General features: G+C 44.3%; 2 protein-coding genes across 2 annotated transcripts in view; one reads left to right on the top strand and one right to left on the bottom strand.

The window, feature by feature from the left end:
- Window positions 1-2,010: 2,010 nt before the first annotated feature.
- Window positions 2,011-19,265, bottom strand: Gsg1l2 (GSG1 like 2). The gene is made up of 5 exons (XM_015504524.1): window positions 18,959-19,265; window positions 9,250-9,297; window positions 7,994-8,146; window positions 6,538-6,649; window positions 2,011-2,245 (listed from the first exon to the last, which is right to left on the bottom strand). The coding sequence occupies exons 1-5, from the start codon at window positions 19,263-19,265 to the stop codon at window positions 2,011-2,013; spliced, it is 855 nt and encodes a 284-aa protein (XP_015360010.1).
- A 3,550-nt stretch (window positions 19,266-22,815) lies between these two features.
- Window positions 22,816-26,851, top strand: part of Glp2r (glucagon like peptide 2 receptor) — an 80,082-nt gene continuing 76,046 nt past the window's right edge. The window contains exon 1 of the mRNA XM_015504532.2: window positions 22,816-23,171. Within this exon, the coding sequence (XP_015360018.1) occupies window positions 22,983-23,171 (189 nt within the window). The 5' untranslated portion in view covers window positions 22,816-22,982. The remainder of the gene's footprint in view (window positions 23,172-26,851) is intronic.

The following is a 26,851-nucleotide window of genomic DNA, read 5'->3' on the forward strand; positions in this document are numbered from 1 at the left end:
TACATGGGAGAGTGTGCATTTTGTCTTTATACTTAACTACTGACGACATTTTAAACATTAAAAAGGGCAGGATGCAGAGGCACCCACTTGTCATACCAGAGACTTGCAAGGCTACAGCAGGAGGATCATAAGTTTGAGGCCAGCCGGGGTATTTAATGAGACCCTCCTCCTCTCCAAAGAAAAATGAAAAAGGCTGGGGCTGTAACTCAGGGGTAGAGCACTTGCCTAGCACATGTTAGGTCTTGGGTTCAATCCCCAGCACCACCACAAAACAAAATTATTAAAAGGAAGCATGGTGCCTTGGGGAGCTCAGAGGACACAGCAGAAAATCAATTTTGACTCGAGCCTTAGTGAGCGATTGCCTTCTGCCCTGCCTTGCCCTGAAGTCTAAACTGACCACTGGATCCTTTCTCTAACCAGTGATGCTGGCTTCTCTCATGTTTCTCTAGAAAATTCATCTCTTCCTTGGCATATTCAGTTGTATCCCAAGATATGTCCCCCACCAAGAGAGAATTAAGTGTCTTTTTGGTAATGTTCACAGGGGATTTCCTCCCAGGATCCGATCTGACTCGATATTAGGACAGTCTCACAGGATCTACAGACACAGCTACTCACAGTGATATCATATAAAAGGACCTCCACACCACAAAGGGCAGAGGCTATTGGGCACCAACCCTTTTGTTCTAGGTAAGCAAACAGCTTCAGGAACCCCAACACACATTCTTTGATTTGGTCACACTCAAAAAAAAAAAAAAAAATCCACCTTCTATCTCTTTAAAATGGGTTTGGTTGCAACAAAGCACAAAATTCCACAGGACCAGCATTTGTTAGGCAGGTGCTCAACACGAATTCCAAACATGAAGAAGTTAAGTTGGGGGGGGGGCGCTGGGGTTGTGGCTCAGTGATAGAGCACTTGCCTAGCATGTGTGAGGCACTGGGTTTGATTCTCAGCACTGCATATAAATATATAAATAAAATAAAAGTCCATCAATGTCTAAGAAATAATTTAAAAAAGAAGTTGGATTTTTTTCCTTTGTGTAACAGTATGACTGTTATCAGAATGAAAATTTACTGAACTTACCTAAGTACGATTAAACAAAACAATCTGAGCTATTAGAATTCAGTGTTCCATCTTCCCTACCCCCCACTCAAATTACATGTCTAACAACCTGTGGCTTCAATCACATGTTGGCTTAAAATACAAGATAAATTGATAGAAGATTGTGACTGACACATTAGGAAAGCCACCGGACACTGGTGCCTCAGATGAGACTTGCATACTTGGCAATGTTTATTTTTAGAAGCAAAAGTTCCTGGCTATTTAATTTAAGCAGGACAATTTAAACATTTGTTCCACTTAACGGAGATAAGATACCACCCCCTTTGACCGTGTTTTCAGTTCTTTCTATCATTGAGCTATCTTTCCCAACGGATTTTAGTAGAAAATAGGCAGCTAGTCTAAAGTTAGATAGTGTCAAGTTTCAAAAGAAAAACACATTTTTTTAATGATCATAAACTTATTTTTAAATTTCTACCGTCTTGATGAGAAAAAAAAAAGAAAGTCTGTGATAGCCACACGTTTTATTTTCTCTGCCAATTAAGGGGAAGAAACATTCTGGGCTTTTCGGTCAATAAATCCATGTGGGCTACATATTTTGCATGCATTGTAAAGACTTGCCATTCTCACTCTTCATCTTCTCTTCCTCCTAGTGGTTGCATGATCCCTCTTTCCTTGGTACCTTTATTAAACTCACTGTCAGAAAAGCTGAAGGAGCTCCTTCATACTAGAGTGTCAATGGTTGATCTCTTCTGTAAGAATTGTTTCACTTAAAGATACTGGAATTTTAACATGAACGAGAGGCTGGAGCCAAAGGTGTTTAGTGAAGCACTGGATGGGAAATGCAGGGTTACCTGGACCTTAGTCTTCTGAAGTCCACCCCGGAGATGTTCATTTAGGATACAATACCTGGATTATCTGCATGTGCATATCTGGCCACCACAGGCCACTGGCTAGCACATGGACACCTTGCCTGGGACATTCAGAAAGGTGTGCCCTGCAGAGCTGGGAGCAGCTCCTGTTTCCCAAACACTCTGTGACGTCTCAGGTTCTGGGAAGCCATACTGAGGGTGCTGTGTGCTCTTCTGTACCCTTTGCCTCTCTGAGCATTCCAGGCGGGCTGTGGTGTATCTGCTCATGACCGTGACCGACACAGCCATGCACAGGGCAAAAGAACCCCAGGCCAAGCTGTCAACAAAAGACAGAATTAGGAAGGGGTATAGGGTTGTGATTCCAGGGCCTCTTGCTGAGGGTCAGCCTGGTGAAAAGCCATCTCCTGCTTCTACCCCCATTTGGACCTGCATTGTTTTTTTTTTAAATCACAAATTCCAGAGACCAGACCAGACAATATGATTTTGAGCCCAGGGATTGACAGAACGGATTCTGGAATCATCCTGCTGGGTTTACACCAGAAGGCCCCGCCTCTTACTGTCTCTGTGACCTTAAGCTGGTTGGTTGCTTTGCTGCTTTGTGTAAGTTTCCTTATCTGCAAAACTGGACTAATACTCATGCTGTCCCACAGTGTTCTTTTGAGGCATTCAGTGAGTGAGATGATGATTAGCATCTGCTTTACCCCAAGGGGTGTTTATATGTTTACATGATTATGGGATAGACAGAAGGGCTGTGTGACAGAGAAGGGACCAATTTGGAGAAGACCACAGATATGCAGAGCTAAGCAGACATGCTTCTGGGTGGATAATAATAATTAATATTATCGTTGTATGCTAGATGCCATGGTGAACCCTGCGTTACCTAATGTAACCTCACAGCAGCCCCCCAAAAGGGGGCACAATGAAGAGAGGGACTTCTGTGTTTCAATGGGAGACTGACTTCAAGGACCCAGCGCTCCCCTCTATACCCAGTGAATTGAGAAGGCTAATGCACTAGTGTGGATTCACAGGGCAAAGGGAATTGGAGAGGCAGGAGAGATGGAAGGCACCTGGAGGAGGGATAACTCGGCTCCAACAAGGCAGGAAGTCTGCTGGATTAGCCCCACCGAATCCTTGAGAGGTCAGCACTTTCAGGTACAAATATAGCACAAAAATGTCAGGGTACTGACATTGGGATGGTTGGCCCTTGGTTCTCCTCCATATTACATTCTCCCCCCTGCCCCTGGGAGAGCTCAGTTTTATTGTTTGGACAAAGTGAAAGGAAGAAAGATTCTAGATTCAGAGACAGCAGGTTCAGTGGAAGGTGGGGGACAGTCGTGGTCTGAAGACAGGAGGTTGCATGGAAATTTGCATATGGAGAAGGAAGCTCTCCAGTCCCTTTCTCATATCTAACTGCAGAAATCAGCGGCCATGAAGACTCATTCCTCTTCTTTTAGGTGTTGGGTGGTTCCCCTCCAAAGTGGTTGCAGAGAAAGAACCTCTACAAACCAACAAGCATGTGTGATTTTATGAGGTGGAATTTCCAGGAAAAAAAAAATGGCTTCATACTCAACCACATACAAAAAGGGCCCACCAGCAGATCAATTCCAGTTCTGCTCGAGAGCTTCAATTATCCCTAAATATGACTTGACAGTCAAGGATGCCAAAATTTGATGGAAAGACCCACCAATGAACAGGGGGGAAAATATCAATCAATCAATAAGAATTCTAAAGGAAAGAGATAATGCAAGATACTAGGAAACAGCAAGCCAAAAGACAACCCTTTGGTTGATATCTTCAGAGGGATAAAAAGATTTTACATCTGTAAATCTATATCAGGATACTAGGAAAAAAGGAACAACTAGAAAACCAAGATGAGTTCTTGGTAATTAAAATGATTCCAAATAAGAATTCAATAGAAATGTTACAGGACGTGCAAGGGAAACTTTTTCAAAAAAGTATAATAAAAAGAGAAAGAGATATAAGGAAATATTAGGAAAATATAAGGAAAGCAATAAGACATTGAGATAATTAACTCAAGAGACCTTGTTTGGTTACTACTTAACAAGAGTTCTAAGAAAACAGAAACCTACAGGGAAGACATAATCAAAGAAGTAATACAAGAAATATTCCCAGAATTCTAGGACATGAATGCTCAGATTAAAGGGCCCACCAAGCACAGGAAAGAAGAATGAATGTGATGGAAAGAAAATCCCACCAAGGAACATCATCCAGACATTTCAGAAGAAAACAACAGGCCACCTACAAAAACACACTAATTAGAATGGTATTGAATGCCGGACAGTAACAATAATGCTAAAAGATGACAAATCATTGTCTCCAAAATTCTAAGAAAAAATGATTATTGAGTAAGAATTCTGTACTTCACCAAACAAGTCTGGAGCATTGGATAAATACATTTCCAGACATGCAAGGAAAAAAAAAATTGATCTCTCATTGAATCCTTTCTTAGGAAGCTACTTAAGGATGTGCTCCCACAAAACATGAACACAAACTAAATAAGGTAATACTATGGGACCTAGGAAGTAGCACTGCAACATATAAATGAGTGGCAAAAGTCAGTCTCATGACAAAGGGAAGTCTCTAACAGCAACCAGTTCAGAAGAGAGCAGGAAGATGGGGGGCTTTGGGGGAACTGGAGGGGGGTGTAATTGATAGATGGTTGTGCTTCATATTATTTGATTCTGAAAAGTATTTGCATATGTATCTTTTATTAAAAATTAAGTAATTGTAAGTAATAGGAACAAAACCAAAAACAAATGATGCTGAAAATAAACCACATTCTTAAAATTCCTATGTGGTTTGGGATTTGCTTTTATCTATAAAACCAAATGATGCTGAAAATAAACCACATTCTTAAAATTCCTATGTGGTTTGGGATTTGCTTTTATCTATAGCAACAGGAGCTCGATACAAATTGGTTATAGATAAGAACCCACCTGAAATTCATCTTTGCTTCACTGTGCCTAGGGCTGGTGATAACCCCTCAGGACCAGTGGCTGTAGTACAGAGAGAAGCCCTAAAGTGATAAACAGGTGGAGGTGTATAGAAAAGCATTCATAAAACTTAACATCTTCAGACTGGGATAAAGATAAAGACAAAGAAGAGTTTTAAACCTGGTAAGTTATGCAGCATAAGGATCATAGCAACACAGGCATGTTCTCCAAACTCTAGGATAGTAGGACGAGGGAGGGAAACCTGAAAGTGTTTGTTTTGCAAAGAGGAAAATCACCATCACATCCAAATATTAAGACAGATCTCCAAGCAAAATGTTTTATTTGGGATAAACAGAGATTAGGATTGGAAGAACATATGCACAGACCAGGGTAGCTTCTGGTCTATCCAAAGAACAAAGGAAAAGGTTGTGATTTTATTGAAAAAGAAAAGAGCTATTTAAGTTGTTTTGAAAGAAAGTCTATTGTTGCCAGGCACAGTGGCGCGCACCTCTAACTCTGGGGAGGTTGAGGCAGGAGGATGGCAAGTTTAAGGCCAATCCCAGCAATTTAGAAAACCTTGTCCCAAAATAAAATAAAACTGGCTTGTGATGTAGCCCAATGATAGAGTGCCCCTGGGTTCAAAAATAAATCTGTTGACGCTAGTGGTATCTTTTGGGAGTGGCAAGCCGTGGTTGGCTGGTGTTGCTGTTGCTAGGTAAGATTATTTGTAATCTTGGGGTTCCAGTTAGGCCCTTGTGGCTTTGGATTAAGCTTCTGAGACAGTGTATCTAGCAGGTGTTCATGGTTAAATGGCTCACTGTCCTTGCCTGTTGCTGTCGCTGTGTGACTCACAGTGAACTACAGTTTGCAAAACTTTCCTATTATTAGGCAAATCATGCATAAGAGCTCTCCCCCACTCAGGGTCTCCCTGACAGGATCTGACATGAACGATGCCATTTTTTTTAAATATTTTTTTTTGTTGTAGATGGACACAATATCTTTAATTAATTAATTATTTTATTTCTGTGGTGCTGAGGATTGAACCCAGTGCCTCACACATACAAGGCAAGTGCTCTACCACCGAGCCCAAACCCCCAGCCCCACGATGCCATTTTTAATCCAATGACTTTCACCTAACCCAAGAGGTTACCATGTAGGATGAAAATGTAGGTCTATGTACCTCTATTTTTAGGATCTAATATGCTTTGGAGGTCTACGTTAACAAGAATCCCTGTGGTCTTTTAGGTCATGGCCAAGCCTTTCTGTTAGAGTCAGAACTTCCAAGCCATAGCCTTACCTTTCCATTAGGCACAGGGGCTGGGTCTCCTCTCACTGAAGAGGACTTCTAGCTCAGGGCACTGTCTGCCAGTCTGTGTTTAAATAATGTAACAACAATGTCTCCATTTCTTGGGGACTTTGCTATGTGCCAAGCATTTTTTGCAAACATAACCTCTTCAAATCCCTATAAAACTATGTAAGGCAGATATCCTCATTTTACAGATAAGGAAACTGGGCTACAGAAAGGTCACAAAACCAACTCAAAGTCACAGGAGTAGCAGGTGTCAGCACCATGACCCATGTCAGTTGTCCTACCAGACTCGTGTGCACCGCTTGCTCGTCCACCAGGATTGAGCACCAGGAGAGAACAACTTACCAATATGACCAGCCATAGTCCCACGTCTGAGGCCTCCAATCTTCTGGCCCAAGGTTCACAGTGATTTGAAAAATAGTCGTGTATATCATGTGGGACACCATGCCCAGGAGCCCTGCACAAGGAAAGCTTTGTGAGCCATGCGTAAGAAAGCAACATGGTGGAAGAGCTCTCTACCTTGCATGAGTGGGAAGTTAGGAGTTCTCTAGTGCCCACAAAGTTCTTCATGATGTATCTGTGCTTAAACATCCTTTTACGTTCCATGTGGCATCTGATTTCTCAGTTGCAACTGAAGAGACATCCAGAAAGAGGCTGAATCACAATCAGGCAGGACCTCAGTGGATACCGGGACCTGGACAGGAGTCTCCAAGTGTCTGTGCCCTGGATCTTTGCTATGAAGATCCAGAAGTTGAATTTTTATCACTGTATCCTCTGGTGATAAGACTCAGGAAAGATGCTACACTCATGAAGCACAAAAGCCACATGTAAATTAGATGGACACACTATAAACAGACTTGATCCACCTGGAGAACTGGAAGGAGTAATTTGTTCTGGGTTCTTTCTTGGAGGACAGACTCATGTAGGAGACCAAATTAAGTTGCTTTAAAGGTTGTTTGGAGAAAATAGAAGTAGAACCAAAAAAAAAAAATAACTAGTTCTTTACTTTTATGAAACATTGACACCAAATTTGGATAATAATTTTTCAAAAGCTTCCAATTTATTCTGCACTTACTATATACTAGAAGCGCTCTCTCTCGCTCTCTCTCTCTCTGTATGTGTGTGTGTGTGTGTGTGTGCGTGTACCAGGGATTGAACCCAGGGGTGCTTAACCACTGAGCCACATCCCTAAGCCTTTTTTTGAGAAAAAAAAATTTTGTTAGAGACAGAATCTCACTGAGTTGCTTAGGGTCTCACTAAGTTGCTGAGGCTGTCTTTGAACTTGCAACCCTCCTGCCTCAGCCTCCTGAGTCTCTGGGATTACAGGCATATGCCACCACGCCCAGATGCTCTCTAATTTGGTCATCACTATAATCTGTATAATCTAGCTATGATAGCTAACTTATAGAGGTTAAATAACACAGCCCTTAAGTAGTAAAGATTTGAACCTGGCAGGATTCTTCCATAGGTTGAGGCCTGACCACCATACTAAATGAGATGATTTCTGTTCTCACAGCCAGTGCACCCTCTTCTCTGGTTGTGACAAAGATATACGGATAAATCCTCATCTCCGTCTTTGCCTATCCCCTTTCTGTTCATCAGTCACAAGGCAACAATGCTTCTACCCGATGGAATTAATTCAGTGACTTACTCAGGGGACCGGTCGTTCTGCTGAACTGGCCATGGAGAGGAAGGAGTCAGCTTATTATTGGCAATGGGTACACCCAGCCTGAAGTATTGTGTTTCCCCTGGGGCAGGCTGAGGGGAATCTGCCTGTTCTACTGATGCTGCCGGAGAGTACCTGCGAACACCATGAGGATGGCTATTGAGGCATCCACCTTGAGCCAGTTGAACCCACAGCTGTAACAGCTCATTCTGGAGCCTAGGAGGATGGCACTTGTCAGGATCAGAAAGACAACCAGGACCTCAGCCCCAATGCAGAGCCATAAAACACCTGCAAAATGAAAGGAGGACAGAAGTGCTGGGCACTTAGAACTCGTAAGTACTGAAAGGTTCAAGCCTTTGATTTAGTTCACTTCTGTATTAGCTTATTTTCTGTTGCTGTAATGAAATACCTGAGGTTGGTTGCTTTATCAAGAAAAAGGTTTAGGCCTGGTGCAGTGGCACATACCTGTAATCCCAGTGGCTTGGGAGGCTGAGGCAGGAGGATTGAGAGTTCAAAGCCAGCCTCAGCAAAGTCAAGGGGCTAAGCAACTCAATGAGACCCTGTCTCTAAATAAAATACAAAATAGGGCTGGGGATGCGGCTCAGTGGTCCAGTGCCCCTGAGTTCAATCCCTGGTTACTCCATCTCGCTCCAAAAAAATAATAAATAAAAAGGTTTATTTAGCTCACAGTTTTGGATGATGTAAGAGGCTGGTTCTTGCAAAGGCCCCTGGGCTATACCAAATCATGGTAGATAGCATCATGGTGAAGTAGGTACTAGAGGAAGAGATCACATGGCAAGAGAGGTGGGGAGGGACCAAGCGATCTCTTTTATTACAACTGTCTTACAAGAACAAACTTAGGGTCAAACAAGAACTGCATTAATTTTCTTGCCCCAATGACCTTAATACCCCTCACTTGCCCCCACCTCTTACAGGTCCTTCACCACCTCTAAGGATCACCACACTAGAGGCCCAGCTTCCAAAACAAGAATTTCTGGTAGACATACTCAAGCCATTTCCAGACCACAGTGACTTGTGAAACAAACCACAACTCCTTGGAGTCAAAGTCACAGATCCTCGGAGAGTTGGCAAATAAAGGGGGCTCCTAGGACCCGGAGGAGATATTTCTAAAGACTGACCATAGTTGGGAGGGGAAAATACTAAGCAAGACCCCAGGGTAGGACACGAGAGATAACTGGGATCCCCACTCCCCGGATCAAAACTTCACACATCGGTTTGATTTCAATAGAAGACACTGCCTCTTCCTTTTTGAAGACAGGCAAACTTGAGGGAAAACTATAAATGACTGTCTCATCTTTTCCCCCAGATCCAATAGAACAATAAAACATTGTTCAAATTATGAGGAGTGCCCATGGGCAGAACATGAGTACCTTGTTCTTCGGTTGGTACTACACTCCGGAAACTCCTACACCGTTCACCTAAAAGATAAAGGAAAGGCAGTCATCAGTAGGGTTGAAGGGGACACTTAGGGGCAAATAGCGCTTACAGCTCCTTGGTTCATTTTGAATGATAAAGGGGAAGTATGGAAGACAACTTTTATGCTCATAAACATGTAATGATAACGTTGTCCTATTGAACACAGGTTGGACAATGTGACCTTCTCCGGACAATGAACTGTGAACAGAAATGACGGGGTCTGAAGTTTTAAAAGCCAATGATTTGTTCACTGGTTCTCGTTCCTTTGTCTCTGTGATCACAGACGCACAGGTCAAGATGACATCTCTATCAGCCGGGGTCCCTGAACGGCTACAGTGAGGAGATACCATATTGACCTGAAAAATAAAGATACAGAAATAAATGTGTTGATTTAGATCACTGGAATTTTAAGGGATTTTTTTGTTGTTGTTGTTGTTATTGCAGCATGACCTAATCAATCCAGACTGATCCTGCAAACAAGAACAAGGACTCTGACATTAGGACACAGCATCCACTGTGATATGAATCTCAAGTCATTTTTTTTTTCTGGAAAAAGTATGAACATTTTAATGATTTTTTAAAAAGTGAAATTGAGAAGATTTGGAACTATCTAAGACTTTTAATAAGTAAGTGACCCAGGCTTGTATGTCATCATGCTTTCTCGACTGTAAAAGAAAGGCAGGAGTTATCGTGTGTGTGTGTGTGTGCTAGGTATCCTCAGACCTACTGCCAGACTCATTCATATACTCTGGGCAGGGTGGGGTGCAGGGGGGTGTGCTCTGCATGAGTGTCAGCCGCCATGTTGTCTATGTTGGATGGAAAAGCTTGAGTGGCTGCTTTAGACATGTAGTCCCCTTGAAAATACCAAATCCACAGATATCTACTTGGTGTGCCGATGAAGCCAAATTCTGGTCTGAGGGAGAGGACCTGAGGAAAAATGATTGCACAGGTCAACACAGGAAGAGGCAGTATCAGTATCAAACCCAGGTATGCAGAGGACCCCAGCTGTCCCACTACATCCCCAACTTCATGCAAACCCAGGGCTGTAAGAAAGGTGCCCGGGACACAGGGATCTGCTTCAGTTTGACCTAAAGCAGAGCAAACCAAGAAAGTAAAGGGGCATAATTCATGACTCTTCAAAAGAATGACTTTCTTATCTCTAAAATAGATCCAATGCTCCCTGTACCCCATAGTTGCCTTGCTTTGAACATTAAATGAGATACAGGGAAGTTGCTATCACAGTTACTATACACCGAAACCTTATTGGAACAAAATGAGTCCTAATGGACTCCTTAAACCCTATGTTTAGGTTATTAACTAACCACAAATAGATTTCAGGGGTTGGGGTTGTAGCTCAGTGGTAGAATGTTTGCCTAACGTGTGAGGCACTGGGTTTGATTCTCAGCACTACATAAAATAAGTAAGTAAATAACAAGTTATGTTTAAAAAAGAAAGTATAATTTNTTTTTTTTTTTTTTTTTTTTTGCTTTCTTAGCATAACCCAGTTTTCACCTCTACCTCACCAGGCTCACCTGGTGACTTTGTCAGTCTGGGATGCTTCAACACATGATCATAGACTGGGTGGCTTAGCAATGACAGAAACTGACTTCTCCATTCTGGGGACTGGAAGTCCGAGATCAGGATGCCTGCGGCTCGGTCAGGATCTGGTGAAGCCTGTCTTCCTTGTCCGTATCCTCACATGGCAGAAACAACTGGCCAGCCACCTGGACTGTTCTCATAAGGCAGTATCAGTATCACAGCCAGGTGTGCAGAGACCATTCACGAGAACTCCAACCTCACGACCGAATTACCACCTACAGGCCCTACATCCAATACCAAGGCCTTGGGATGAAGATTTCAACATAAAAATTTGGGAGGACACCACTATTGAGTCCACAGTGCATGGGAAGGAGCAGGTACATGTTTAAAGGTCATGAACCTTAAGGTTTATTCCATTCATTTCGATGAAACCCCAAGTGCCCATGGGCCTCCGCCCTTCCACCTCAGCCTGGCTCCTCTGCGAAGCTCGAGGAAGAACAGAAACAAAAGCCATTTATGCTGAAAACCATTTGGTTGAGCTTCTCTGCTTGACTGTGTAGCAATCGGACACTTTTCCTTGTTGATTCTCTAATGTTGCAGCAGCCCCTGAAGTATCGTGGTCACAGTGGCAAAAAGTCATCTGAGTTCCCTCAATGGGACTAGGGAGGTCCCCATGGCACTGGGGACATCTCAACACTCACACTCTGCTCTCTGGCAGAGCTCTTTAGAGCTGATATAGTACTCTTTGTTCATGTCACCACATGTCACCTCATCAGGTCCTAACCAGAGCCCCGTGAGTACAGCCAGCAGCAGAAGCAGCCTAGGGACTGCGGGTAACATGTGGCATTTAAATCTAAGAGCCTGTCCTCTATGCCTAGTTCTACCACAGTCAGGAATCATAGGAAGTTTCCTGACCTCTCTGAGCCTTGCTTTCTTCATCTGCAAAATTGCTAATAATAAAAGTTCTCCAATAAGAAGGTTGTGAAAGTATTTTTATAAATCACCTTACATATTCTTGTTTGTTTAATTATTGACAAAGGCAAATAGAAGTATCTCTGTTTTACAGATTTGGAGGCCAGACTCAAACAGGTTGGTAGAGTCAGGAATTGAAAATGGGGTCTCCCTGGTGGACATAGTGACACAGGCCTAGAATCCCACTGGCTTGGGAGGCTGAGACAGGAGGATCATGAGTTCAAAGCCAGCCTCAGCAACAGCGAGGTGCTAAGCAACTCAGTGAGACCTTGTCTCTAAATAAAATAGAAAATAGGGCTGGGGATGTGGCTCAGTGGTCGAGTGCTCCTGAGTTCAATATCCGGTACTGCACCCCCTCCCCCCAAAAAAGAAAACAGGGTTCTCCCACTTGAGACTCAGTACCTTTTTCTACACCACTGATCACTACCTGCTATTGTTATGGGCTGGGCTATATGGGCAATGACCAAACAGACTCCATTTTGCACTGAGATTCCATATCATGTAAGAAGTCCTTCTCCCATGGGAAAGCCCCACCTCTGTACCCATTAATAGTCACCTAGCATAGCAATTCTTTTACAACGTAAAATCATTCTCTTTGCTCTTTTTCCTTGGGCAATGTACCTTGTCAGAGATTGATTGTCTAGACGTTAGTAACCATTTTCTAACTTGTACTCAACTAGGGTCATTTCGACCCACTTTCTTTCTGCTTGCTTGCTGCTATGCCAACCTGGAAAGTCCTGTAGGAAATACCAATGAACTCATTGAATTGTCTCATTAACTGCCCAATTCAGCTTCTGTACTTGCTTGCTTACATTGGCTAAACCCCCAAATGTCCCTTTTGTATTTTTTTGGCTTAAATATTATCACTCTGACTATCTTGTTCTTTGGAGAGCAGGCTTAATTGGAATGGCACTGTGTAGTCTGAGAGTTATTTGAAGGTCTCCATATGGGTATAACACTATCTCTCTCTCTAATGCACTGAGGAATGCATTAGTCTGTTTTCTGTTGCTATCACAAAATACCTAAGTTTGGGTACATTATTAAAAAAGAGGTTTATTTGGTTTTCAATTTTTCGGTTTCCAGAGTATCGTGGCAGTTTCTCCTTAGCTCTAGGGAGAGCTTTCTGTCTACATCACAGCATGGCAGATGGTGAAAGTGTATGTAAAAGAGGGAGAGAATAAATACATGGCAAGACGGGAAGCACAAGGAATTTCAGGCAAGGTTGGTTCTTTTTATAACAACCTGATCTCTCAGGAACTACCCAGGGCCCCACAAAGAATACATTAGTCTGTTCTAAGGGTGGCTTCCCCAATGAGCTATGACTCTTTGTCAGGCCCCACCACATAACGATTCCCCTGCCTCAACACCACCACCCTGAGGACTAGGCTTCCAGTACAAAATACCTTAGGTGTTTTGTTATAGCAACAGGAAACAGACTAATACATTCTTCCATACTCTGGGGGACACTCAAACCATGCCCAAAGCATAGCAAGGAGTAAGGGTCTCTGTTGTCTTCTGAGGAGAGCTGCCTTTTCAAAAGAGTAAAGAGGCCAGGAGCAGAGCCAGGGGCAGGGCACAGAGCGGGTGGAGGCCAGCCGCGCAGATTAAGGGAATTCACAATAGCTTAGAAGGGTGAGTGTAGCTTGGGCCCAAAGAGTCAGACCACAGTGACCCCTTGATTAACTCGAATCCTCAGAAATGGTGTTCCTTTTGAATAAAGCCAGCAGGATTAAAAGGAAAAATTTTTATAAATCCCATGAAGCCAGAGAGACGGGTGTTACATAGCTTGGCAGCGCTTGGTGGCCAAGCAGCACAGCAAGCCAGCCCTAGGAGATGGTGCCCACGTCCTGGGAGCTGGACGCTGCCATCCCCAGTCAGCTTGGCCCATTTGGGGTGCATAGGTCCCCCTCTCCTTGAACTTTTGGAGATTGGTAGATAACAGCATAGGATCTAAAATCAACATATTTTCTTGGTTCAAGGATTGGCCTAAGGACAAGAACATCTAAGCATTGCCTCCACCTGGAATTTTTATTTCATATCCTTGTTTTAGAATGTGGGAACAAAGAAATGGTCTTCCTTTAAAGGTCTGGGGGGAGAAAAGGCAGAACTATTGAAGGTGGCTTGTACAGTGGAAGTCCTGAAATAGCGCTCCAGGTCAGGGTTTCCTGGGTATTTCAGTCAGCTTCTTCACTGGTGTGACCAAGAGGCCTGACAGGAACAATTCGAGGGGAAAAAGTTTATTGGGGGGCTCACGGTTTCAGAGGTCTCAGTCCATAGAAGGCTGGCTCCATTCCTTGGGGCTCTAGGGAAGGCAGAACATCATGGCGGAAGGGAGTGGTGGAAGAAAGTGGCTCAGAACATCGCACCAGGAAGCAAAGAGTGTCCAGGCTCAGCTCACAAAATACACACCCTGAAGGCACACCTCCAATGACCCACCTCCCCCAGCCACAACCTACCTGCCTACCGTCACCACCCAGTTAATCCCTATCAGTGGATTAACACACTGATTGGACTAAGGCTCCCATAAACCAATTGTTTCACCTCCAAACCTTTTTGCATTGTGTCACGCCTGAGCTTTTGGGGGACACCTCACATCTAAACCATAACCCTGAGAGAATCAACTTTTAGACAGGTGGGGCTGTTTTGGAAGGAAGACACCCAGGGCGACCCCATGGGACAGCAGAACTGGGGGTGCTGGGATACCCTGGATTTGTTCAGGGCTGAGGAACCTCTTTCCCTGGCTGGATCCTCACAGCCAGGAAGATATCGTTCTTTCCCCCTTCTTGATAAAGTGTGGTCAATATTTAGAAACCTTGATGATCTTCTTAGACTCAGAAATGGGTCAAATGTCAGCAGAGGATTTTTAGGTTGATGGGCACAACATGATTCACTGAGACTTATTAGAGCTGCTGCCCTTCCACTGAGCAACTGTGGCCCTTCTCTCCAAAATGCTATTGGGTTCCTTTCCATTTACTAACCCCCCTTTTTTCCCCTTATGCCCCAAATCTCCCAGACCCTGTGACAAACTCAATAAAGTAGCAGATATTTGGAAAGTGTATTTTCCAGCGGGGACTCCCGGTTACACTCTGTTGCAAACATATTTTGTTGGGCTCATGCAATGTTCCAAAGAGATTTTAAAATTGGGACATTTTATTAAAAAAAGGTCGAATATTTTATTTCATTTGAAAAATTAGAGGATCTGACTGCATTGGGTTCACAAGTACCAGAAGCAGGAAATTTCCAGGGTATTGGCAATCCCAGATTTTTCGCCCATTTTTATCACCTCCTCCTATAGACAAGCGTTTGAGTCTGCACCTTCTTTTGATATATAGCTTTTTATTTATCCTCTAATATGTTTGATATCCGTTTATTTTCTATTAAGGAAAAAATCAATTCTAAACTTCTTGCTTTAGGGACAACCTAGAGGTAACAATATGTCTTCGGGGAATGATGTGAAAAGTGTTCTGGGGAAGATATCGTTCTTTCTCCCTTCTTGATAAAGTGAGGGCAATATTTAGAGACCTTGACGACCTTCTTATACTTAGAAATGGGTCAAATGTCAGCAGAGGATTTTTAGGTTGATGGACACAACATGACTCATTGAGACTTATTAGAGCTGCTGCCCTTCAGCTGAGTTTTGTGTAGTTTTGTGTAGGGTGGGGGGCGGGCAGGAAAAGTCAGGACAAAGAGTTCCATATCCAGCTCTGTCAGTCTCTTCAATGGGTCACTTGTACCTCCAGGACTCAGTTTTCCCATTTGTATAATGACTCTATTGTCATAGGTCAGCCTTTTTCAAAGTGTGCTCCACCAGTCTTGCCAAATGTTAATACATACACACACACAAACACACACACAAACAAACAGATATGCACATACATATAAAATAAAGATGATATATTGGAAAACATTGGGATATGTCATATTAATCAGTTTTCTCACAGAGATTTTGGTATGCTAATGGATATTGTGAATTTTCAAGAAGAAAATATAAAATGCAATATTTTCCAAATATGTCTATCAAATTCTACTTTTTTAAAAAAAATAAAGAGCATCTCAAGAGGCATCTCGGTGATGTGAACTTTTTTTTTTCCTCCCAGTGCTGGGGATCAAACCTAGGGTCTTGTGCACATTAGGTAAGCAAGCACTCTGCCACTGAGGTATACCCCCAGCCCTCTGTGGGGGAATCTTTAGCAATGTACAGTGAGGCATTTGTTTAGATCTTTTTCTGTCGTGACATCAAAAATATAGTCACACATCAATCAAAAAGGGATCAAGAGATATTCCCTTATTTCTACTTGAATATGAACCAGTGAGAACAGCAGCCCTCCTTGGAATTCAGGGGGTGTCCCTGATGATATAGGAAAAACCCTCAGTGGTGCGATCCAGGTGAAGGTGGTGTGATTCAGGTAAAGGTGGTGTGATCCAGGTGAAGGTGGTGTGATCCAGGTGAAGGTGGTGTGATCCAGGTGAAGGAGGTGTGTGTGCGTGGGCGCACTCTCTGTGGGTTGGCAGAAGTGCCATGGGGATTTCCTCTAGAGGAAGGAGCATCAAAGATCCTCACACAGTCTCTGAACTATACTTTTATCTGTTGTTTTAGCCTGAGAAGAGTCACCACCCCACACACATGCTGGTTGATTTTTTATCAGAAATTTCGGGACAGTTTACACCCTCCACCTGCTCAGCGTTTCTGTGACAGTGGGAGGTACGTGCCTTATGATATGCAGGAGGCCAGGTGACACAGCTGCTTCCAGTCCTCCCCAAGTGTCTAGCTCCATGCAGAATTGAACCCAGGGCCTTGTGCATGCAAGGCCAGCACTCTACCAACTGAGCTGTATCCCCAGCTGCCCTGGGTGCAAACCTTCAAGTCCTGATGCCCGGGGGCACTGACCAATTATTGCCTTCAGTCTGGCATCATAGGGCCAGGTCTCACAGTAACTTGGGCATTACCCCAGCTCGAATAGCAAGGCATGACTCCAGGTATAGGCGTCACCCATGGGGGTTGAACTACACTCACCTATTCCTTTGTAATCCTACCCCTTTGCCCTGTTTGGGATAAAATGTTCCATGGAGCCTCCCTTTGTGTGTCCCCTTCTCTTGTTCTGCCTTTGATCCCCACTCAGCACATGAGATGGGTGTGGCTTTCCTAGATGTCAGTCAACCTGCTGACAGCAGACATCACGAAGCTAGACTCAACTCCCTGAAACCATACCTTTTGCCTCATTTGAATGGCTTCTCCCCAATAAAAGAGTTCAGCATGTGCTCCTCTCTCTCTCTCTCTCTCTCTCTCTCCATCGACCCCTAAGGTCAGAGGAGCCATCACAGGACTCAAAGAAAAAGGCATTTCTCTGTCTCTGTGTGATGATTTCGTGCAGCCCAGTTCACCTGGAGTGACCCTGAGTGTTTAGTCATGGGACGAGACACCCAGAGCCTCTCTAGTTAGACTTCTTCTAAGGAACATTGTCCTGTTGAGTTGCCTTACAGCCAAAAATGAATTACTGCTTTACCAATTTAAATAGAACAGTAATATCATTTTATGAAGGAAGATGGCAGAGGCACGTGGGATGTTGTGGTATGAGAGAATTAAGGTATTTTTAAATATATAACAGAAAGTCAATAAATAATGTCTAAAATGAAACAATCAAGTTAAAAGTGGCTTCTTCTGAAGGGTAGGACTAAGTTATGAGGAAGGATCAGGGACTGTTGGTTTTTCTTATAAGCCTTTCAAAATGAATTGGTCTCTTATCTATGAGAAAATGTCATTTTGGTTAAAACTTTTTATAAAAAAAGAAGAATGCATGTTTCTGGAACCACCCTAAACTTACTGAATTAGAACCTCCAGGGCTTGGTACCTGGGTGATTCTGATTCACACCAACATTTGATAATGGGTGTGGCCTTTTACATATAGCTATGGAAATAGAAGTAGGCAGTTCTCAGATGGGGACTTGGAAAAAGGAGTAGAAGCTTCTAAGTAATTTGTCTATGGATTTGGTGTCTATTGTTGCCAACCTCAAAATATGGGACTGTCTTGGGAATCCTTGAGGATTAGGGTCACAGACCTCCTGCATTTGACCATAAAGGTAGTGCTGTCCTTCTACAAGACCTTTATGGTAAGGTGCCCCTGAGGGTTCAATCCACAGTACCAAAAAACAAAAAAAACAAAAACCCAAACCTTTAAATCTCTAAAATTAAAAAAAAAAAAAAAAACGCCCCAGACTTTTACCATCATTGGGGCATCATGGGAATTGATCACTGAGCTAAGAACTTTATGGCCTTATAGAAAAATAACACTACCCATGAAGAGAGGAGTTGGGAGGCCCCTGCAGTAATCTTAATAGCCGAGGGAGTAGTCTTAACAACTGTGGGAGTTGAAATTCTCTAAGCTTCGGTTTCTTTGTTTATGAGCTGAAGAATAATATATGCCTTGCAGGGTTATTTCAAGGAGTACCTATGATAAGTGTCTAATTTGTTAAGGGTCATGCTTTGGTAGATGATGGGGGAGATACTCCCATGATCGTAAAAGTCTGTTTTGTTTTTTAATAGTACTCGGGACTGAATCCCAGTCACTTTACCCCTGAGCTACATCCCCAGTCCTTTTTGCTTTTTATTTTGAGACAGCATCTAGCTAAGTTGCTGAGAGTCTCGCTCAATTGCTCAGGCTGGCCTTGAAGTTGAGATCCTCCTGCCTCAGCCTCCAGTCATTGGGGTTATAGGCACACACCATTGCATCTCGATGTATAAGTCTGTTTGTGGAGAGAACCTTCTGTTCCAAGACCCCTTAAAAGTACAGGAGAAATATCAGGGATGTAGTTTAGGGATGGGTGGGTCCACCTTTGATCCTCTAGGGATTGGGTGCCAATGACAAAGGGTAAAAGCTAATGTTCAATAATCACTTAACAAGGTGTCAGGCTCTGTTGCAAGTACTATATGGGAATCTCGTCATTTAACCTTTACAATAACTCTACCGAGATAAGTACTGCCACCATTCCCATGTTATAGATGGGGAAACCTGAGGGTCAGAGGACATTGTTTAAGAAAGCATTGACAGTCTGTGGCACAGCCAAGATGCAAACCCAGGTGACCTGGCTCCAGAGCACCCCCTTGTGGCCACCATCTTGCACCTGTGCCCCTGGGACCCTGCTGACGGAGCTCACCTGTGCTGTTGAGGTTCTCCTCGCAGGATTCCCAGAGCCCCACGTGGAGCCGGCGCTGGATGAATTTGTCGTCCCCTATTTCCCAAATGTACAGGACCACCTGGCTCTCGTCCTTGCTGCCATAGCTGCTGTTGGACCGTCTGAAGTGAATGCAATTCTTCCCGTGCAGCTGGTCGAGGCACAGCGGCTTCGTGACCTTCCGTGCCCCTTCACACCAGTAGCTGCTGCTCACCGCGGTGAGGGAGAGGGCCAAGGCCAGGCAGATGGGGAGGAGGGTCAGTGCCTGCTGCCGCCTGGCCCTGTCCATGACTGAATGAGGTGCTCGGCTGCAGGCTGAGCCGTGGGGCCAGTTCCTCCCCTCTTTATCATGGTCCCCACTCCTCAGCCCTGCCATCTGGTGTCCTGACAGTCTCTTCAGGTCCCCTGGGAAATCAGAGTGCACTCCAGTGTGTTGCATCCACGTGAGCATGGTGGCGGGAGAGGGCTACACTCAAATGAACACAGAACTGGGACACAGGGTTGGACCTTCAGCCCTCCCCCGGATGGAGATGTGCAGGAGGGCAGTGCTTGATTTTAAAAATTTGTAGTGAAATAGACATAACATAAAATTTGCCATCTTGACCATTTGGAGGGTGCAATTCAGTGGCATTGAATACACACACGCTATTGGGCAATTGCCACCACCATCCACCTCCAGAACTCTTGCAAAACTGAAATGCGGCACCCACTCACCAGGACTCCTGCTTCCCCTGCTTCTCAGGCCTTTGAACTGGCCACTCTCCTTTCTTGTCTTTATAAATTTGACTACCTTCGGGACCTCAGTGAGATGAGTCACACAGTATTTGTCCTTTTGTGTGCAACTTATTTCAAGGTAGTATAATGCGTAATGTCATCAGGGTTCATCATGTTGTGATGAACCCTGAAGTTTCCGAGTCAGAAACTTTTTCAGCAAAATAATATTCCATTGCGTTTATTATATCACATTTTTAAAAAAATCTGTTTCTCCATTGATGGACACTTGGATTGCTTCTGCCGGTTATTGTGGAGCACTATTTTTTTTGTTTGTTTGTTTTGTGATGTTGTGGCTGGAATCCAGGTGCATGCTAGGCAGGCACTCCACCACTGAGTTACATTATCAGCTTTTTCACAATTTTATTATGAGACTAAGTGCCCCAGGTTGTCCTCAAACTTGTGATCCTCCTGTCTCAGCCTTCTGAGGGGCTGGGATGACAAGTGTGTGCCATTGGGTGCAGCTGAGAGTGCTGGTTTTGACTCAAGTCCAGGGTCCATTTGGATGGGTGTCTGGGTGGGTCTTCCACACCTTGCCTTTTGCATGGAGCAGGGTCCTCACTATTAGATTACAGTACAGGACATTCTGAGGACTCCATGGGCTTGCTTCTTACCCAGCCCTATATAGAGAGAGAATGCAGAGGACAGCTGCCTTGTGCAGGGACTCTGAGATGGGAGGTACTGGCAGGCTGTGCAGAATGGGGAGGCTGGCCAGAATTCACCATCCTGGAGCCTTAGATACTGACAGAACCCTCAGCACCATCACTAATGTCCCCTTGAAGGTGTCACTGACAGGTGCAGTGATGCTGAAGGTCCTTCAGGAACTCTCTCAGTGCAGGTATGTGGGGAGGCTGAGCATCCCCCCCACCAACCCAGTGCCCTTCTCCGGGATGGGATTGGGGAGAGGTACGGAGCATCTCAGAACCTACAGAGCATCTATTGCCATTTACTTAAGCCTCGGGAATTCAAAAAAAATTCTACGAGGATGGCAAATTAGAAACTCCAGGAAAAGTAAAAAAGCTATACAAGAACGGTAAGAAGCCTGAGATGAGGAAGCAATGGGGTGGGGGAAAGAATATTCTGTGTGGCATCCAAAATACGCAGGTTCTTGATTACATGTTAGATCCTGAAGACCCCCAGATATAACCAAGGATCTCCCTGCCTGAGCGGGTAGGAGAGAAGTGTACGTTCCTCCCACTACGTGGGTGCTTTTCCTCTGGAAAGCCTGAGAAACCGCGTCCAGCGCTCTTGGAAGCCCTGCAAACCATGGGCGCCTGTGCTTGCTGGTGGCTGCCCTCTCTTGGCAAGAAGCTTTACAGCATTTTGCCACTAGATGGCATCCATCCAACGGGAGGGGAAATCGAGTGTGGACCTGACACCTGTTCCTTTGGGAGAAGAATGTTTTAGAGAAAAAGTTCAAAGAGGGGAGATAGGAGATTCCCCACAAAGCAGGCACTTTCTTTACCAGCCGGGGACTTGGAGGATAGTCCTTACTGTGCAGTTACAGTTATAGCTTTCCAACTATAGCCAATGTGTCTGAGCCCAATCCCTTGGGGACTTTCCTCCTCCTCTGTCACTTCATCCTGCTCTCTGCTATACCCAAGAGAGGACCACATGGATTCCAGAGCTCGTGCCATCCGAAGAGTCCACACTGGGGCTCTTTGTTAGGATGGAATATTGTACTACTAAGGTTTAAAATCTTTCCACGTGGGATTCCACAGGTTTCTGTTACGTAGCGGTCACCTGTTTTCCCCCAAAATTTCAGAATTCAGAGTGAAGTTGGCCAAGATGGGTTGACTTAAATGGAGATTAAGGGAGGGAAGGGAGGGAGGAAGGAAGGGAGGAAGGAAGGAAGGAAGGACGGACAACTTAATGGAAACATTTTGCTGACCCCATCTACATACCTTCCATCTGGGCCTCCTGTTTGGGAGGCTGGAAAAAATTGGAAAGATATGCTGAGAGAAATGGGGGATGAGAAGGGCCAAGAAAATCCCCCACTTTTTTTTGGTACCTACCAGGGATTGAACCCAGGGGAGCTTAACCACTGAGCCACGTCCCCAGCCCTTTTTATATTTTACTTAGAGACAAGAGTCTCACTAGGTTGCTTTGGGCCTCCCTAAGTTGCTGACGCTGACCTTGAACTTGCAATCCTTTCTGCCTTGGTCTCCTGAGCTGCTGGGATAATAGGTGTGTGCCACTGTGCTGGGCCCAGGTGGACCCTTTTAAAGACATGATGAGCCTGGCTAGAGAATAAGGGATCACCCTGAGAAGGTGGGGGTGGGGAATGATACCTTCCCGAGTAGCTGTGGTCGGGTGACTATGATCAGAAGACATGATTCTGCCTTTTACTTGCTGTGTGGCCTTGGGAAGGCACTCTAACCTCTCTGAACCTTGTACCTATAGGTAATTCTTGTGAGGATGAATGAAGTAGTATAGGGGATAAAAAGAGTGCAAACGTGAATTGGGGTGAGAAGGTACAGACGTGTTGGTTAGTAAGTGATGAGCACGCATTCCATAAAAGGATCTGCTAGGTGGGCTGAGCGACATTGTGTTCAGAAGAACAAAATGTTATGTTCAGAACAAGTGGGCATTCAAGAGGAGTGAAGTTTGGATTGTTCCACGCAATGCTTTGCTACTGTGTCGACAACCTGAGTCACTGATTTTTTTTTTTTTTTTGCTTCAGTCCCTGGGTCAGGAGATGATGTATTTTGGCCTGGGTCACTGTCTTGCCTGTTCTCCTGGCATAATCAGGAGCCAGAGATGGCCCTGCTTCTGAGTTGATCAAGCAAGTCCCACTTCCCTGACAAAGACACTAGTGTCCCAGGTGTCTGGAGGTCGCCCTGTCTCACCAGCTGGCTCCTTGGCCACTTGAACCCCAGCCTGTCTCTTCCTGGCCCTGTGCATGGAGCAGAAGCCTCGGGGTGGAGTCCAGCGAGCGTTTGCTGTTTCTTCTGGGCCTGCTGAGGAAGTTGCCCGGAGCACAGCCAACTTGGGGAAGGTCTGGGAAAAGTCTCCCTGCCTTTGGGGGGGGGCGCTGGAGGGGGATGAGGAGCTTGGAGATTCGGTAGATCACTCTGGATCCGTTCAGACACTCTCCGCACGCAGCGGCCAGCGTGCAGAGGATTTGTGCAAACACTTCCTCTCTGGACAAGGAGGAATGCAGGAGGAGGCTGCCTGTGGTACATCTTGGACTGTTGGAGGGATGTGTCCGCACTTGTGAAAGGGTGCCAGGAGGATGAGGCCCCAGCTGAGCCGGGCAGGGCCGGGGAGAGGCAGCCCGGGGTCCTTGCCTGGGGTCCGGGTCCTGCCTATGAGCATCTCTGCTGTGGGGGGCACCGGCTCCCTCCTTTCCCATGGAAAGCACTTGCTCTGGGCCCCTGGGAGGCCCTTCCTCACCCTGGTGCTGCTGGTTTTCATCAAGCAAGTAAGAGAAGTTCTTTATTCTGTATTAATATATTATTTGTGCTTATTTTGTAATTGTCAAAGTAATTTAGGTCCCTTGCACAGAATTCAGAAAATAGAAAACAGTATTAAGAAAATAATGATCAACCCAGAATCCTAGCATTCAGAGATAATCACTGTTCATATGTTGAAATCTTTTCCTTAAATCCTTTTTCTATGCATTTTTTTTATACAGCTGAAATGATGAAACATAAAATATTTTGTATCCTGGCTTTCCATTTACAACATACTATAAGCATTTTCCCATGTTGCATAAAGTCTGTGACCAGCATTTGAAATTGCTGCCTATATCCTCATTGATTTTATTAGCACTCTCAGTGTGTATATCGAATGGATGGTTTTTCTATTCTTTTCTTTCCCCTTCCTCCTTTCTTTCTTTTCTTGCTTTCATTCTGTTTATAAAATATAGAATGTGAAAATATAAAAATATACAATGTTAAAAAAAAAAGACCTAAGCTATCTAGTATATAAACTACAAATCACTGAAATTCCACCAGCCAGAGATCACCCTTGTTTACATTTGGGAAACTTATCCTGCCGGATATTTTTCTACCATTCATTTACATACGATTTAGAACAGTAAACATAGGGTCCTACTATAAGTATTATTTTGTAATCTGTTTTTAATAACAAACAACACGAATAATATGAATACACAAATACCTAATTGGCATCAGGTCCCGTGCCAGGCACACCTCCCCAACCCCTTATCTCATTTCATGTTCTCAGCAACACGGAGAGTGGAGTGCTCTTGTTAATCCCATTTTAAAGATATTGGGAAATGGAATCCTGGGAGATGAAGCAACATCACCTGTCAATAAATGTAGATTCCCCCGGCAGGATAGTCGCAGGCTTTCAGGATCTATATGATGTACGTAACTGCCCTCTGTATTTGGGTTTTCTGGTAGCTTGACTTCTTCTTGCCTGGGGAGATTAGACTTTTGCCCCTTGGCTTTCCAAGGTTCCCCCCCTTTTTAAAATACTAGACTATGATGGGAAGAAACTCCCAATTCCACAGTAAGAAGGCAGCCTAGGCAGCCTAGGCAATGGTGGTCTTCCTCCTCGGGTTCCTTTCACAGGGTTAGCCCCTGAATGTGAAGTTTCCCCTTCCTCCAGAGGGCGAGGGCTGGGGGGCTGAATCTCAGGTTCTCTTGCTCAGCTTTTCCATGGTGCTGACCAGGGACTAGAGAGGCAGAAATCTCCTGTCAAGTCTCCTGCATGCAATCTCTCCCACAGGCTCCCCTCCAGCTCTCATGGCTTGCAAATGGGAACCCATCCCCTGGTCTCGTGGGATTTTTGCTGTGGCTGGCGGACTCCCATGGAGTGTTCAGAACATCCCTAAGGGCCAGTTGGCCCTGGTCTGCCTGTGGCTCCAGGGCTTCCATTGTTAACGGTGGGGCCCTTTTTGGGAGAGGTGATGCTGAATTCTGGACCTTGTTTCCACTCTCAGTTTATTTCCTATGAAAACTGAACGCGTCCAGTTAATTCCCTTGTTCTGTTCACCTTCTATCCACACGCCAAGTGCCGCTACAACATCCCACTTACTGTCATGCAACGATCCCCACGCATCATCTTGCTGAATGCCCACAGCCAGGAGGGGTAGTATTCCTGAACCCATTTTACAGATGAAGAGAATAAGTCTCAGAGGAGTTCCAACATTGTTTCCCGGCACGTAGCTCATGAGCAGGGGAGCCATTGGTCTCCCTGGGTGTTGGGGGGTGGGGGCTGTGGGTTGAAGCCCTGTGTTCTGTCTCCTCTAGCCCTCTTGGGAGATGTTGACATATGACTATTTATATATAACAACAGCAGAATCTGCAGTGCCTCAGGCTGACTTAAAGTGTTGACAAAGCCACACCTTAGCCCTTCAGCTTTGGTATTTCCATAACCAATAATGTGCCTGATGATGGGGTCCCCTCGCCCCCCAATGCCCAGCCTGTATGTGCTGAGCTCTTGGCACTGTCTGTCCTCCAGCGTGTGTCTGTGATTCTGACGAGCCTGCTCTTGGTTCTCCATCTCCAACCTTGTACTCTTTCTCCAGATGTTTATTTTACAAGGCTTTGCGTAGACGTTAGTTCATGATGGAGCTTGCTCATAGACGCTTTCCCCTGCCTGGAATATAAATGACCCTTGCCTGTTTGTTGGCAGGAAGTCTTCATAAAATTCAGTTAATGAGAAACTCGGAGGGATAGTTTAGTTTCTAAATACAAGCAAGGAAATAGTGCTAGCTCCGCACACACCCACTCACTCATTTATGGTATTTCGGAGTTGTTTTGGCATGGAAAAACATAAACTATGGAGGAAGACTCTTGGAGAAGTGGATTTTATACATTGCCAGTATGCAGAGTTTTAAACTGAAAAATAAAATCACTTTTGAATGAGGATAAATAGTTCGATAGTATGTTATCCAAAACTTTTAAAAATGTGTGTGCTCGATGACCCATGCATTCCAATTCAAAGAACTTCTATGAATATAAAGATGTATGCTCAAAGTGTTTAGCTATGAGGATGTTTATCTCATCCTCCTTTATATTAGCAAACATCTGAAAACAACTTCGAAGTTCAATGCTGGAGGATTTGAAAGCTGAGTTATATCACATTCATTCATGGGATAATGTGTCACTCTTAAAGGGTATTTTGATTATGATGTGTTTCTTGGAATGAAGATCTATTCGCAGTATGTCTTCTAAGGGAAAAATAAAAATGCCACAGAACAATATGATTTCCTTTTTGGTTGGAATAAAACAGAAAAACAAGAAAGTTAAATACACACACGGGCAGAGAAGGGTGTGGAAGTCGATGGTGATTTCTGAGTAATGACATTTTGATTTCACCTTCTTCTCTTTGGTTACCTGTGATTTCGACTTTATCTACAAAGGAAAATAGATTTATTTAAACAGTCAATAGGAAAGGATCTGCCCCTCCCCCCCTTTCTTATTCCCTTCTCAGCCAAGTTAATCATGGATGTTGGTCACCTGTGCATAGGAAAGAGCAGCAAAGTCAAGCTGGACTTTCCAATGAGAAAAAAAAAAAAAGTCCCACCCATATGACTCCTTTCCTCATTATTTGTGGAATTTTTGAACTTGGATGTGCCTCCTTTGTTTTGGATGTCTTTAGGACAAGTACCTGGGAAGACAGCCTGAGTCTGTCCAGCATCCCTAACTGACCAAATTCAGTAGTTTCTAGTGTTAGTTTATTTTTCTGCTTTTGGCAAAGAGCAGGAGGACAGGGGAATGTTAGTTCAGGGACTGGTTTTATTGCCTCTTCCTTAAAGAGGTCTCAGCGAGGTTTCTGAGGACCTATAAGTAGTGCTTTGTGCAGGAAAGGGTCTCAGGCTGATGACTTTGCAAATTCTAGGAGTTATTGTTTTGTTATTAATTCATCTGCTGAATTTGTTAAAAAAAATTATACGAGTCAGTTTTGGTCCCCTTTGGATGTTTATTTCTTTAAATAGCATGTTAATAAACTTACTTGTCACCTCTTGGGCCAGAACTTAGAGATGGAGAGAGAGAAAGAGAAAGAGAGAGAGACATTGGTTATTAGTAAAGAGTCAAAGCTCATTTCAAACTGAAACGGAGGGATAAACGCCAATTATTGCATCATCATTGTTACCACTTATTGAGGAATATCATGGTTCTCAAACGG

Source organism: Marmota marmota, unplaced genomic scaffold, assembly GCF_001458135.2.
Source record: "Marmota marmota marmota unplaced genomic scaffold, marMar, whole genome shotgun sequence".
NCBI lineage: Eukaryota > Metazoa > Chordata > Mammalia > Rodentia > Sciuridae > Marmota > Marmota marmota.